This window comes from Pezoporus flaviventris, unplaced genomic scaffold (genome assembly GCF_033815535.1).
Source record: "Pezoporus flaviventris isolate CSIRO_AGI_PZ_B2104156 unplaced genomic scaffold, CSIRO_AGI_Pfla_v1 ptg000007l, whole genome shotgun sequence".
Taxonomy (NCBI): domain Eukaryota; kingdom Metazoa; phylum Chordata; class Aves; order Psittaciformes; family Psittacidae; genus Pezoporus; species Pezoporus flaviventris.
Window position 1 is genome coordinate 35172148 of NW_026892555.1, and position 15167 is coordinate 35187314.

The 15167-nt window shown below is 40.9% G+C and overlaps 1 protein-coding gene across 3 annotated transcripts in view; it reads right to left on the minus strand.

The window, feature by feature from the left end:
- The window catches only part of TRIM55 (tripartite motif containing 55), a 37704-nt gene that overhangs the window by 20323 nt on the left and 2214 nt on the right, over positions 1 to 15167 (minus strand). For all 3 annotated transcript variants that reach the window (XM_061448374.1, XM_061448372.1, XM_061448371.1), the window contains exons 3-7: positions 8661 to 8826; positions 7125 to 7220; positions 3080 to 3313; positions 2204 to 2226; positions 1980 to 2104 (exon numbers count right to left, since the gene is read on the minus strand). In XM_061448374.1, coding sequence (XP_061304358.1) covers positions 1980 to 2104; positions 2204 to 2226; positions 3080 to 3313; positions 7125 to 7220; positions 8661 to 8826 — 644 coding nt within the window. The remainder of the gene's footprint in view (positions 1 to 1979; positions 2105 to 2203; positions 2227 to 3079; positions 3314 to 7124; positions 7221 to 8660; positions 8827 to 15167) is intronic.

The window sequence follows — 15167 nt, forward strand, 5'->3', positions numbered from 1 at the left end:
AGTCCCACCAGCCTGGATGGGGCACTGCCATACGTCTGCCATTGAGCACTTCACAACAGGGAGGACACTGAACACACACGCTTGTTAATATCTAAAGCTGACCCTTTCCATGGGAAGGAGGACAAAATGTCCAGTCAATGCAGTTATCCTCATGAGGGATGTGCAGCACAGCCCTGCACCTTTTGGGGAGAGGATACCTGCTCTGGCACAATCTGCCAGGAGAAAAATCCCTCCTGAAATTGTAGGTGCATGTTTGTTTTAAAGACCACTGAAGCCATCAAAATAAATCTTTACCACATCAGTGCTCTGCAACACCTGACTGGAAGTTTGGGATATCAACCTTCCTAAAATCAGACTGTCAAACTTGGTCAAACCATCATTTCTGCATCATCTGACACATCGCGTTGTCAGCATTCATGCCTTGGCTAGTTTCCAGAGGGAGCCCTCTAACAATGCACTTTCTTTTGCATAATCGCATTACTCATTCTTATAAACACTTGATGTTGTTCAGAGCCATCCTAGCACTTCAGAGAATGCACTAATGCAAGCTCCAAATTAATTGCACTTTTGCACAAGTTATAGTTCTGTCTGAATATTTAGAAGGAATGCAGATCTGTGAATTGAGTAACGCCCTCACAATGATGAAATGATTCTGCAGGCAAATACACTTCTGTAAGCAGAGTGCTGAATCTTAGCTTACACATCCCCTGGCTGCAGTAGGAGTTTCAAATACAGGACCGAACTCCTGATTGCCAAAGCCCTTGCTAATGGCTTGTCTCCAGGAGGTGGGTGTCACATTCCTTATCACATGGTGGGCATGTGTGTCTGTCCAGAGCATAAGGTCACGATCTTGGCAGACGCTTGTGCATCGCAGGGATGTGGCAGCTGTGGCTGATCACAGGGATGAACTGGGCATGAGGCTGTGACTAGGGATTGTCCCTCCCAGGACAAATCCCTTGAGGTTCATGGCCCTGTGAAATGACACCTGCTTCTCTGCTGCTGAGTGGTGCACAGCTGCTGTCCCGCTACATGGATCCCAGTGCCAAGCATAGCTAGTCAACAGATTCCAGCCCACATACAAAGGTCTGCACAGCAGGCATGCAGGGTCCTTTGCAGGGAGCAGCCATACATTCTGAAGTTAGGGTCTTGGCAGAGGAGTAAGCAATGGGTGGCATCTGCATGAGGCTTAATTGGCTGGTAAAGGTAAATGTAAATGTACCAGCAGAATCCAGTGCTAGCAAGAAAATTAAAGATATCAAGACAACTGTTACAGCTGCCTTTTAATAGGAGAGATCTTATTTGAAACATTTGTCTCCATTAACTTCTTATGGTTACTATGTAAGGTAAAGCATAGGTGAGCCTACCTTTCAGGCTACTTTGGTAAACATAAAATTACAACAATAGATATATTAAGCATGTTTAGTCATGATGTCATGACAAATGACATCACACGAGATGCTAAATACATGAAAGATTATGACATTTTTTGCTTCCCTCTATAACTCTTCTGATCTTGAATGTTATGTTTGTGTTATATTTCTCAATTATTATCAAAAAAGAATAAAACAAAGTATCTTTCGTAAGTACTTCCTTTAGTAATAAACATTCTACTTCTTTAATGCCTTTCTAGAACAGACAGGCCACACAATAATGGCATCTTTAGGGGGCAAAAAAAAAGACTTTAGAGAATGAGATAAAAGCTTAATTTTGTGGTCCCTTCACATGAGGAATCAGTAAAGATCTCAGGCTTAGGAAAGTGCTGAGGATACATAAAAGGTAAGATTCATGGTGTCAACATGTTATGTGATTTTTTTTTAACTGTGATGGATTTTTGTTATTGATTATAATTGATGCAAAATGGTCTAGTTATACTTCAGGATGGACAGAAATACCAATTCAAGTTTGCTACTCAGTATCATAATGTAAATCACACAGAGCTGCAATTTAAGAATGCAATTTAGGCGAAATAAATGACATACCTCTGTCAAAATCAATTTCTCGTATTATCTTTTCTTCTCTACTGAGGTTCACTGTGAATTGGTTCATATTTTCATATCCATCCTCTATTTTTTCCATTTGAAATCCTTTAGATGCTTCAGTAATTCTAAAACACAGAAATTAGTTATTGGCATTTAGATTTGCAGATAAATTTGCAATTTGTGATTCATTATAATGATCAAGAGTCTCAAATTTAGGTACTTACTTTTGTAGCAATGTTTTGGCATTCTGTGAAAACAAAAAGGAAATAACTGACTTCTTAAATGGTTCATATTTTTTTCAGTGATTTTATGCATTGAGATATTATTCTTACAGTGGCTGCTTCTAAACATGCTAATATGGATCTCATAAATGACAACCATGACAGATCTATGAATGCAATCTGATTTACATGGTAATTAGTATACAGTTGAGTAAACCTTTTCGTCCATTGAAGACTTTTTAAGTAAAATCCAAATACGATGGTAAATAAGTACAATTTCTACAAAAATGAAATGGAAGTAGTTTTGCTCTTCTTTTTTTGTGTGTTTGTGGTGAAAAGCAATTGCTGTGTTACATCTTCAGTCACAGCAACTATCTTTGGCCATCCATAAGGCCATACTTCTGGAGCCTTTTTGTCTGGAAAGAATATTGCCTTTAACGTAGAGAAATTGTAGGAAAAAAAAAAGTAAAGTCATAAAAAAGTGACTTCAAACATAAATATTTAATTCTTGGAAAGTTAATTGCTCTGTCAATACACAAACAAAACCTGTAACTCACAGAAGTTCAACTACATGCATATTAAAACAGCGGGACAATACAGATATGTTGGAAAATGTTAAAATTCCTGTTTCTTCTTTGGGGATAAGAAATTCATACCCAGACTAGTATATTCTGGTGCACATATCAAATACTTATGCTCTTGGTTTGGATACTATTCACAAGAAGACTAGTCATTTGCCTGTGCTGATGCAACTGTTTAAAAAATGAGTTTGTGTGAAAGTTTACTCGAACTCTGAATGTGCCTAAAATCGAGAAATGCTTAAATAGTATTTCAATAAACTCATCATTCTTCTTCTGTCTGCATTTATTGACTTTATACCTGCAAAAACACAGCCATTTCTGGTTCTTCCATAAACTGGATTCCTGATTCAACCAGCTTTGACACAGCTTCCAAATGATCTGCGTACTTCTTCATCAGGGAGCGGACATGTTCCAGTTTCTCCTCTTGGGTTCTAGTGATTATTTGTGTCATCTCATTTTTTCTTTCTTCCAGTACAGAATAGAGATAATCAAATTTTTCACACAGCTGCTCTTTCTGTCGTCTGCAGCATTCCTGCAAATCATTTGGTTTATGTTAAACATGTTATGTTCTTAAAAGAGTTTCTATTTTTACAGTTACTTGGAAGCATTTTCATCAAAGAGATTCCTCTTTCTGAGTAGTGCAAAGGATTCTGAATGACCCCAGAGACTTTTATAATTTTCAAAGCCCAAGCTATTGGAACAAAAGTTTTAAAACCATTCTCAGACTCTGAGTTTTGAGATACTGAAAGCCCCCAGATAGGTTATTGTATAACTTGTCAGTTATGCTAAAAATCTGTAACAGGTATTTATGATGTCTGCAGTGACACATCAAAGTCTGCACAAAAAGTAAAAACCTCCACTTTAGTAGCAGCTGGATTCATTTGCATGGACAGAATGTTTTTAGAGCAGGGATTGTCTCATATCAGCTCTGGAGAATTTTATTTTTCTACCAGAGAACCTAGAACTATCCTGGCTGGCCTTGATTTTCACATACACCCACTCAAGACTCTATTTTGACAATAGGTGTCCATTATATTCCATTTACTGTGCACTGAATGAGGAAGCAGTACCACAAAGGAAACAGCGTGTGACAGAAGCACAAAGACAAGAAGAAGGTTTCAGGTTCCAACCCTACCTTCAGGCACTGATTTTAACATCATTTTTTGAGGCACTTTTATTATCCTTCCAATCAGACTACATAGCATATTTCACTGAGTAAGGAGGATGGGTTTGATGACTGCTTCATTGAGTGCTCTCTAGCAAGAACACACTGCATTTGCAAGGGAGGATTTATGGGGAGGAAATAGGAGACAGAGTATCTATAATGTCTGAGGTCTACCAAACAGAAGTACTTGAGTCATCTGTGTGCCCTGGGGCATAACCTTATTGTGGTTATATCTGGTTCTGGTTGGTGGTGATTATTTAAAAACCTTTCCTAGGAACTGAGGCTGAATCAATTCCTCATCTTCTTCCCTTGAGGCATAATGCTGAGATCCTGGCAGCACAGAATTATTAACAGTGCAACAGTACTTTTGGAAGTGATAAGACTGATTATTCATAGCACTTGGCCAGAGAGAATCCCACTTTTTCTCTTGACTTTCAGCCAGAGCTCTTTCCTACAAGTGGTGACAGTCTGCTCTGTATCATTCAGAGAAGAAAGCCTTATGAAGCTGGACACGTGGCCAAAAATCATAGTCTGCATTGAGGGGTGGGAAACGAATACAGATCTTGTTGCATTGACCCAAGTATCCACCTCTGCTTTCTAATGAGGAGGACTAGGCTAAACAGGCACTTGTAATTTAAAACTCCCTGCAGGGGGGCAGGCTTGTCCTGACCTTCTGGAGGTCCTTGCCACTTCCCAGAGATTCCTGATTAGTGAACTAAGGGGTGGGGATAAGGAAGTTTTCAAACCAAGTGAGTCACAGTTCCTGGGTGTCATTCTGTTCTTCAGACCTCAAATAATCTTCCTCTTTCCTTTCACGCCTCTCCTAGCTTTCTCCCCTTGTTGCCTGCACTTTTGCTTGCTCCAGATTCCTGTTCAGTTTAGTCTACAATGACCTCCTCAGAAATGTCATTCAGACCCCTTGTAAAACAACCTTTATTTCAAGACAGGTATGTGCTATCTTTGCCATTTGACACAGGACAAGATGTAGGAGGAGAACAAGAGAGTGATAGCAGGGTGTCCTGAGAGATCCTTCCTTAACTCTTAGCTGTAATACATTATTTCCTGCCAGTAGATATTACAGAGCTGTGAACCTCAAAAGTAAGAGTGTAAAACAGGTTCCTAACTGCAAATGCTGAAATATTTCTGAAATATTCTCTTTCTGCATAAAATGTTCCCATATGAAGTCTCTGCCTCATGGAAGTATCCTAATCAGATTCTGTGTAATGAAAAATTTTAACAAATACATGACTTTCCATTCTGTAATGTTCTCAGCCTTTTTGTTTCTTAAAGCATGGCTACAGCAAAAATAAGAGTCCTTGCCACTGAGCATGAGTCACACTGCTTGTTCTGAAGTTATCTGTATTGACTGGTCTATGTTATTAGTATTTGACTGAAACACAGTAATTTTTCATTATTTGACTCATATTGTTTACAGGGCTAAACAGTACTTAATTATTTATACTTGTTTTCCACTATCTAGCATTTTATATTCCTTTTTTATTTTCAGTGTAATCTGTGTTTTTTAGGGTTGAATAGAAGCAATAACTAAATACGGAACTTAACCCAGCTAAAAGGAAAGTTATCATGTATTTTCTGCTAAAGCAGATATTTACTGTTCTCTACAGAGTGTTAAGCAGAGAGAAGAGACCATCGTGGATTATAAGCATTATTTCCATGTGTGCACATTTCTTAGCTCCAGCTGTAGCTTTTCATCTTCAAGAACAAACTGATGTCAATTCAGACAAAGCTTTTGTGTGGTAGGAAATGTGATTTGTTTGAAATATAACAAGGAAGTGCCAAGGTAAGCTCTAAGATCTATTTTCTGCAGTCTTTGACTTTAAAGGTGAAAAGCCTGTTTAAACATCTGAAGGCAAAATGGCTGCATTTTCTTTAGGTTTTGAGTTTAAAAGTTAGACTTTAAATTGAGTGGATGATTCTGAGGAAGCTAGTTTCAGAAACTGTTGTATTTGTTAAGGTATTTTTAGCATAGAGTTTTCTCCATACTTCAGACTAGATATTTGAAGTTTTGTTTCTGGTTCAGCTAGTTCAACTTAAGCGAGTATAAGGTTTTGCTTTTATATCATTCAAATTTCTGCAGCTAACCTACTCGAAAAGCTTGTTTCTGTCAGCAAAGTCCTGATAGCGGCCATTTCCTTCCTTGTGATTTCATCCTTCCTGACTACAAAGTTCTGGCTGCTGCTAACATCCACTCTCATTTACTTGGGTTAATGATTTTATGTTCCTTGGACCAAACTTGAACATTTTCTGTCCTTCCTTGCTCTAAGGAAACAGGAGCCTTGGCCAGTTGTGTACATTCTTCTTACCAATTAGAGTCCATACATCTTGGATTAACTTATTTTTCTCTGCTATTTCTCTTTTCTGCTCCAGCTCTAAAGGGTCAATATTATTCTAATTGTGCTGAGAGGGATGCAACTCCTTCAGTAGATGCTTCATCAAACTCTTATCACAAAATCAATCCATATGAGCTCCTTTCAGCTTTTGCTTTTGCTGGTACAAACCTCTTGGAGAAAATGAGAGCCACTTCTGCTACTGAATGACACAAAACTAATTCCAGATCTGTCAGAGTGAAACCTTTACCAGAAAATCCAGTAAGAACCTGAAGTCTTCTCTCCCACAAGCAACAAAACAAGACTCCTTAAATGACAACGTAAGTGTATTAAAAAAGTGCTTCTGTGCAGAAGGCAGATCAACCAAATACAGAGCTCACTGACACACTTGGGTGCCATGCTACACAGGTTATGCTGTGGCTTAGGCTAAGGCTCTGTTCACAGGACCAGTCAGGCTTTAGACTTCTACAGCTCTAGAACCTGATCTTAGATGTTAAATGACATGGGAGTTGATGGAATTTTGTTGGAGCTGCTTTTAACTTCAGTGATATCTTATTCCAATAAGAATGCTGAGCAAGATGTGCTGATATGGATTATTCTTATTCTTTGTCCTTCATCACATGGCCAATGTCAGATGCAGGGTGCCCAGCAGGACACACCCTTTGGTTGAGGCAGTACAGCTGATAATGTACAAAGTCTTAGGTAATGGTTTAGTAAAAGGCTGTGGGAATGCATTTGTGTAAAGTGAGGTCCGTTAAAGAATGATTGTTACCAGCAGTTTAAAAGATGTGAGTTATTGAAATAACTGCATTTAAAGAGGTAGTACCTACCTCAACCGTCTTGCAGGTCTCCTCCAGCTGCGTGACTATCCCTTGCATTCTGTCATTGCTCCCCACAAGGACTGCAATGCCATCACTCAGCTCAGACTGGGAAGTAAGGGGAGAACAAGCAAGAGGTGTTACATACCGTCCTATTTCAAGGTGGCACATCTAGTTGTTAGGAGCAAGAGATGAATGGGCCATACCAGGATATTAGCTTTACCTAGTTTCCTCTCTAAAAAAAAAACTATGAAAACATTGACATTTTGAAACTTTTAATGGAGAAGAAACTGTGGTTTTGAAAGGAGGAAGCACTTTGTTCTAGGAAGCTCTTCTAGATGTTTTTGTCTGAAGCACTTTTTCAACAGCCCCAAAATATTCCATTTGGGTTTGACAGAAAAGACTTTATCTCTTGATGGGTTGGTTCTTTTTAGTGTCTGGGTCTAGCCATGTTACTGTGCTATTCCCTGAGGCCTGCAGCTCTTGCCACTAGAGAGGAGAAGAGATAGCCCACTGACCTGGAAGGACCAGGGTGCTACAGAGCCCCTGGCATGAAGGCAGCAGAGCTGGGGCTGTTGTGAGAGGGGAAGAGAGGAAAGGAGGAGGCGAAAGTGGAGGCTGCTGATCCACTAGCATGAGGGAAACCAGTGGAAGTAAGAAATGGCCGGAATGTGGGGATGGTGATGACTGAGTCTTGGGCATGACAGCTCCTTTCCACAGGCACTCTGGGAAGGAAACCACGCCGTGCAAATCTCCATGCAAAGGGAGTGACTGGATGCATGGATTCAATTCAAGAAACTTCCCCTTCTCCCTCCTTTGTTTTGATTGAAATGATGTTTGTAGCTACTTTCCTAAAGCAACTTCTCATTTATAGTTTCCACACACAAGCATCTGTGTGACAAAGTTGGAGGCTGGGATTGCAAACTTGGCCTGTCTGATTGCTTGCCCCACTGGGACCCTCCAGAAAAATGAGCTGTTTATCTCAGGAGGATAACCCAGTGAGTCAGGTTTTAAATTAATACTGTATTAAAAATAAACAAGTCTTCTACTGGTGACAGCAAGGGCAGAGGATGTTAGGTACATCCTGTGCTGCCAACTATTGAATATTCCTGCATTCACTTGCAGAAGGAGGTTTTTCACTTAACTTTTCTTAAAAATTGGATGCTTAAAGGCAAAAGTGCCTGATAGATAACTACTTGGCTTGTAATGGTCTGTTCTCTTTCCAGTTCATGTGTTGTAAATCCCACTTGTTTTTCTGATCTAAAAGCACTAAAAAAAGACAACAGGAACCTTGTGTGAGAGATCCTCAGCTTCACATCAAACTGCTGTCTAAAATGTTTACTCACTATACTAATAAAAATTGGGGCACTCTAATATATTTCTGTGTGATCTCTCATAAATTTATTTTCCTGTGTTTCAAAACAGTTCTAACAGATTTGTGCGAGCCTTTCACTCAAACACAGGAATGGCAAAGGCCCCTTTGGAAACTCACAGGAATCCCTAGTGATGGTCCTGTCAGTTGACTGTGACATACAAAAAGATATTTACCTTCTGTTGCTGGTAAACATTTGTGAGAGGAGCAACTTGACAGTCTTTGTGGGCACCAAAGACTTTGCACAAGGAGCAGGTGGGTATTTCACAGTTCAAACAATAGATATTAATTCTCTCATCTTCATGCTCTTCACACATTGGCTGGTCACACTTCCTTTCAGGTCTGCAAACGAATACAAAATTAAAACAAACTTGGTGCTCATGAGTTTTTGATGACAACACTTACAGTATCAGCATGAAATATGATATATAGCAGTGTCCAAGGCTAACCTGAATATGCAGTGTACACTTAAACCTGCCACATGGGATGACTAAATAGACAGTGGGACAGATTAATGTCCTGACACAACAGGATGTGATGACAATATAGCAATATGTCTTTATATGCGAATGCCAGCTGGGAGTGTGACTGAACCCTCACTCATATTTTAAAATGTAAACAACCTCACTAAGAGTGATCTCAGACTACTCATATACTTTAATTAGCATGTTATCTAACATCTATCTGAAATACAAAACATATGTAATTTCTCTCAGGTTCATCATACAAAATGTTGGGCACTTAGCCTTAAAATAGAAAAGCTCTTATGCAAGGGAATAATTGAATCAAGTTAGGTATTGATGGACCTTTATGCCCTTAACTCTATGTCTCTGCTGATGAGCATTGCAAGGCTCAGGTCAGGACTGTATCAAACAGGACTGGGTCCTTATGGCCTTTACACTAGGTCAGCAACCAAATAAGGTCTGACACAAATTAATTTTATCTGGGCAGCACGTGTCTAGCTTGTACGACGTTGAACTTTTTAACAGTAGGTAACTCGATTGTACCCATCTCAAAATACATGGGTTACACAAGGAGCATTCCTCTCCTGTGCTAAGCCAGGAACTGTCACCAGACTAGAGTTCAGTCCTGATCTTCTCTTCAGCAAAATGATTTCTTCATATACACACAGGTCAATTCCTGCTATTTTAGGAACTAATTTAGTTGTAGCTTCCTTTAAATGAGCCATTTGACTGATGTGAATGCTCCGGTCTAGTCTGCATGGGCAGGCTGATGGTTTTCTGAGACCATGCTTTGGGCTTAACACCCTGAACACATCTGCAGCAAGCACATGAGTATGTGAAGATGTGGTACCAGAGGACAGGGTCAGTAGCTTGATGGAAGGAGTGTGTCTGGAGGTTCAAGTCTCCAAAGATTGCCACTCCTATGGCAGCAATGTTAAATATTTCCAACATAAGCCATTATTGCCTTCTGCTGCCATTTGGAAGGAGAACTACGATTTACCTGTAGCAAGTGGAGCAATGGCATCACACAAATACATCTTTTCATCTTCAGATACAAAATATTTTCCAAAACTATAAAATGTAATGGAATTGCATTAAAAAAAAAAAAGCCATTTTATGGAGCTCTGTAGCAAAGAGGCAACCAGTCATTCTGTTCAACTGAAAAAAAGTATGGGAAAATCACTATTTTAGATTAAACTTCAGTAGAGTTTTTCCATACAGTTTGGTAGAATGGACATGGCATTTATTTTTTAATTTTTTTAAGTACAGGTTTTCTCTTCTTAAGGGAATGGAATGAATATGATCCACTAGATGCCTTTAAAAAAACATCAAGCAACAAAGAAGATGTCTCATGCACTCATTATTTAATTTAAAGAAGGCGCTAGAATTTTAAGGATTCATATGGAAAGTTTGTAATCTGCAGTATAACATGATATACCAGAATAAAACAAAACAGAAACTTCTGAAGGAAGCCTGTATTATTTGGGTCAGATTTCTAGCATATATTTACATAAGGCACTCAGTGTGTCAAATCCAGCATCATTTTAATGCTATTCAAAAGGCGTGTGTTTCCACCATAAAAACACTTTACACTGTCTGCAGGTGACTGCAAACAGCCCCTGATATATTCATGTTATAGCACACCAGTAGGAGGGCCTGCATGTGATGGCACTAACAGACAATGAATTTCAAAGTGATTAATTAAGCCTGAAATAGCTGCTCTTCCCACAAATATTTACAAGACCAGAAATTACTAGGTTACTTGACACTGGAATGATGACACTAACATGAAAGACACATCGCACACGGCAAAAAGGAGACAGTGTCAAGCAAGTTCAGCCAGAAGTAACCAACCTTCAAAAGTGCAGCAAAGAGCTGGGAGAAACCTGGCAGAACTCCCTGAACTAGTGGGGCCCTAAAGATACCGACAGAAGAGTAGAAGTAAACAGAACTACAGTCTCCTTCCCAGGCTACACAAAAGGAATGACTTTTAGCACAACATTCCCTAACTTCAGAGAGAATCCTCTAGGTCTACATTGGTGTAGCAAAGGCCAAAACAATCTTGATGTTTAAAATGGTGGCTGCTCCTGAAACAGGCGATTAAAGAGTAGCTGATTAAAGAAACAGCATGGCTGTAGTACAAGAAAAGATTCATCACAGATGTTCAGCAGGTTGCTGAAATAGCCTAATAGCTTTGTGCTCTCCTTCTCTGACTCTGCTCTTTGAATTACTTAGCCTGTGTTTGACTGTTAGGGGTTTATTCTTTTCCATTAAAATTGGGTTTGGATCCTAACATGTGGAGTGTTGTGTGTGCTTTATGGAGGGGAGGATTCTCAGCACTGGTAAGGCCACACCTGGAACACTGGGTCCAGTTCTGGGCTTCCCAGTGCATAAGAGACATGGACATACTGGAGACAGCCCAACAAGGGACCCTGAAGATGATTAAAGGTCTAGAGCATCTCTCCTGTGAGTAGAGGTTGTGGCTTGCGTTCCTGGATAAGGGAACGTTCAGGGGGATCTTAACAATGACCTTGATCTTACCAATATCTTCAAGTATCCAAATACCTGAACAGAGGGTGTAATGAGGATTGAGCCAGGCTCTTTTCAGTGGTGCCCAGTGCTAGGACCAGAGGCAATGGGCATAAACTGAAGAGCTGTAGGTTCTCTCTGAACTTCAGGAAACACTTTTTCACTGTGAGGGTGACCAAGCACTGGCACAGGTTGCCCAGAGAGGTGGTGGAGTCTCCATCCATGGAAGTCTTTAAAAGCCACCTGGACATGGTCCTGGGCAACTGGCTCTGGGTGGCCCTACTTGAGCAGGGCAGGTGGACCAGATGATGTCCAGAGGTCCCGTCCAGTCTCAGATGTTCTGTGATTCTATGATTTGGTGAGGAAATGCAAAGTTGCTGCGCAAGTAAAGGAGCACACTTTAATTAAAGGCATAGTAAGACCATAGGAAAGCTGCTGTTTTGTTAGAAAGCATGTTTTCCTTCGGATTTTTACAAGTCCAAGAAGGTGTCTACTGAAATCCTGAATGCAACTGTACTGTCACATCACCTAGTGCCTGCACCTGGTCAGGGAATGGAGAGAGAATCTGTATGGCTCTATGAGGCAGTGTCAGGTCATTAGTGAAGATATTACACTGTATTAGACTCAGTATTAATCTCGGGCATACACCATTAATGACTGACCTCCACCTGACTTCATATTGCTCACCATGACCCTTTGAGTCTGGCAGTTCAGCCAGTTTTCAGTCCACTTCACTGTCCACTATAGACCTTCTTTCAGCAGGTTGTCAATAAAGATGTTACAGGAGACATTGTTGAAAGTTTAGATAAACAACTTCCACTGCTCTCCTCTCATTCACTGGGTTAGTTGTCTCACTATAAAAGGCTATCAGATTAGTCAGGCTAATTTTCCCTTCATAAATCCATGCTGACTATTTCTAATCACCTTTTCGTCTTTTATATGTTTGAAAATAGCTTCCAGGAGGGTTTGCTTCAACAGCTTTCAAGGAACCAGTGTGAGGATGACCAGCCTGTAGTTCCCTGGATTCTCCTCCTTGAAGATTTGAGTAACATTTGCTTTCTTCCAATCCAGTCCTCAGGAACCTCTCCCAATTACCATGATCTTTCAAAGATTATTGAGAATGGTCTTGCAATGACATCAGCCAGTTCCTTCACCACTCATGGGTGGGTCTCACCAGAGTGTCCATTTTTTTTCCCTAACCTGATCCCACTCCTCCGAGGCTAAGTCTTCCTTACTCTAGTCTTTCCCACTGGTCTCAGGAGCCTGGGATTACTGAAGACTGATTTTACCAGTAAAGACTGAGATGAAGGAAGCATTAAGTACCTCAGCCTTTTCTATGTCCTTTGCCACAGAAGACCCTGCTCCATTCCAGCAGTGGACCCATGCTTTCTCTAATCTTCCTTTTGCTGCTGATGCACCTGTAGAAGCTCTTCTTGTTAGCTTCCATGTCCCTCCTGAGTCCATCTGTACATGATTGGACAGTGTATCCCCTGAGTCATCTGTCCACCTTGTTTTTGCTTCTTTTCTAGTGTTTTATCAGGAGCACCCTGTTAATCAATGCAGATATTCTGCCACTGTTACTTGAGTATATAGGGATAGACCATTCTTAAGTTTGGAGAAGATGGTCCTTGAAAATTAATCACAATGATAGGTTCTCCCAAAAGCAGTGAAAAGCCTGTCAACAGCCAGGGTAGAAATGGGGCTTGAAAAATTATAAGACTACAAAAGTTCATATGGACATGGGGATTCCTGCAGCTCCGTTACACAAGTACTATCATAAATGCCTGGCCCAAGAAACCAGGTGTGCCTGGGGCTTTGTCTCCATGTGGGACATGGAGATGGAGACAATGGGGGGATGGGCAATGGGGGGGTGGAGAAGATCCAGGTGATCTCTCTCCTCATGTCTTTCACTGCACAATCTGTGGGGCTTCTCCTGCAGCTCCCTTGTTTGGCAATCTGTGGGCAGGGAGCTCATCTCCCTGACCCAGCCTATCTGAGATCCCCTGCCATCCCTGCAGCAAGTCCTAGAGAGCCATGGGAGCTCAGGCTGAGGCCTCTGAGGTGTCAGGGATAGCTGCTCCTGGAAGTGGTGGCTTTCCCATCCTGCAGCACATCACCACTGTCACAGAGCCCATACATGCTGCTCTCAGCACAGCGCCTAGTCCCTCCTGTGCACACTGCTCCATCTGTGCTCAGGGCTGCAGGGACAGCCTGTACCTAGGGCTCTCCCTAGTAGGTGCAAGGCTTGACTCTCCCTGATCAGGATTCAGCTGGTAACAAAGCCCAAAGCGTCTTTTGATCGGGGATAGCCAGCCAAGCTTGTTAGAGGCTGCCAGAGCTTGCAAGAAGACACAGCCTCCTGTTGCTACCTTGTCCTTGTGGCAGCAGGAATCCTGGTGGTCTTCAGTCCAGGTAATCAGTGGCCTACAGACTTTCAAAGATTGGTTTAATGTTTTAGCCAACTTTATTTCAACTGGGTCAGTCCTTTGATGACTTTGTAGAAAGTCTACAAAACTTTGTAGATGACACATCCTGCTTGAGGATTTCTTTCCTGTGCTGCTAACAGGTTCTAAATTGGGCAACAGGTTACATTGCCATCAGCTGGAATTTGATAAGCAGTGGTATAAAAGACATTATGATGTGATTTTTAGTAATAGGGCTGCCTGTGAGGGCAGACCCTCTCAACTTGTAGCTCAGCTGCTGCCCCAGCTTCTACAAAGCCCTAATTCCATAATTTAAATAGAAGCTCAAATTTAAAAAAATATTTTAAAAATAAATTGGTTTTGCCTAAGCAGGAGATAAAGCTTGCTCCCTAGGTGAATTATTCATGACCCTCCTAAGTCCATGTGAAATGCAGCTGGGAGCTGGCATCATTCTGGCAGACACAGTTATGGTGAATTATACCCACAGGAGGACTGAAGGGAAAGAGGCTCCTGTGCAAATCACAGCTGCTGCCAGTTTGAAGGGCTGTCTTGGGAAGAAACAAGGAGGCAAAGGTCACATCTCACTCTTCCTCTTATGTACCTCTGCCAGACCTCAGCCCTTCAGTTAGGAAGAGGAAGGAAGAAGTAGAGAAGACTTGATTTCCCTTGCTTTTTTGTTTCAGTGGAACAGCATGGCAGATATCGCTCACATCCTCATAGGAGCTTGAGAAATGTTAGGCAGAGGGAGATAAGTAGCTGAGGCCTACAAAGTGCCAAATAGTTTAGATAATGCTGCTGTGCATTGCCGCTCCTACGTAACCCTGACGCTAACTCTCATTCTAAGGACATATATGAAGGTTAAATAAGCACCTTAACAGACTGAATAAACGAGCCTTTTGAACAAGTATCTCAGCAAATATGTGTTCATGCTGCAATTTTTTTTCCCTATTCTCCTCTTTTATTCATCATGTGGTTTACTTCTGTGGAACTTAAAAAAAATTCTACCAAATCTCTTACATTTGTATTTAACTGAATTTTGTTCCAATTCCCATGAACTACATGGGAAAAGGAGGAGCATTTATATTTTAAGTTAAATACAGCTGTGAGCTGAAAAAATAAACCCCCCCAAACCAAGAAAGATGTGAAGCCACACATATCTAGCTGATCTGGTCAAAAAAAGCAAAGTCCACCACCATAGCTTTGTTGATTCATTTCCTCCGAGATTTTCCTGACTAAAATAATATTTGGGTATCAATGACACACACAG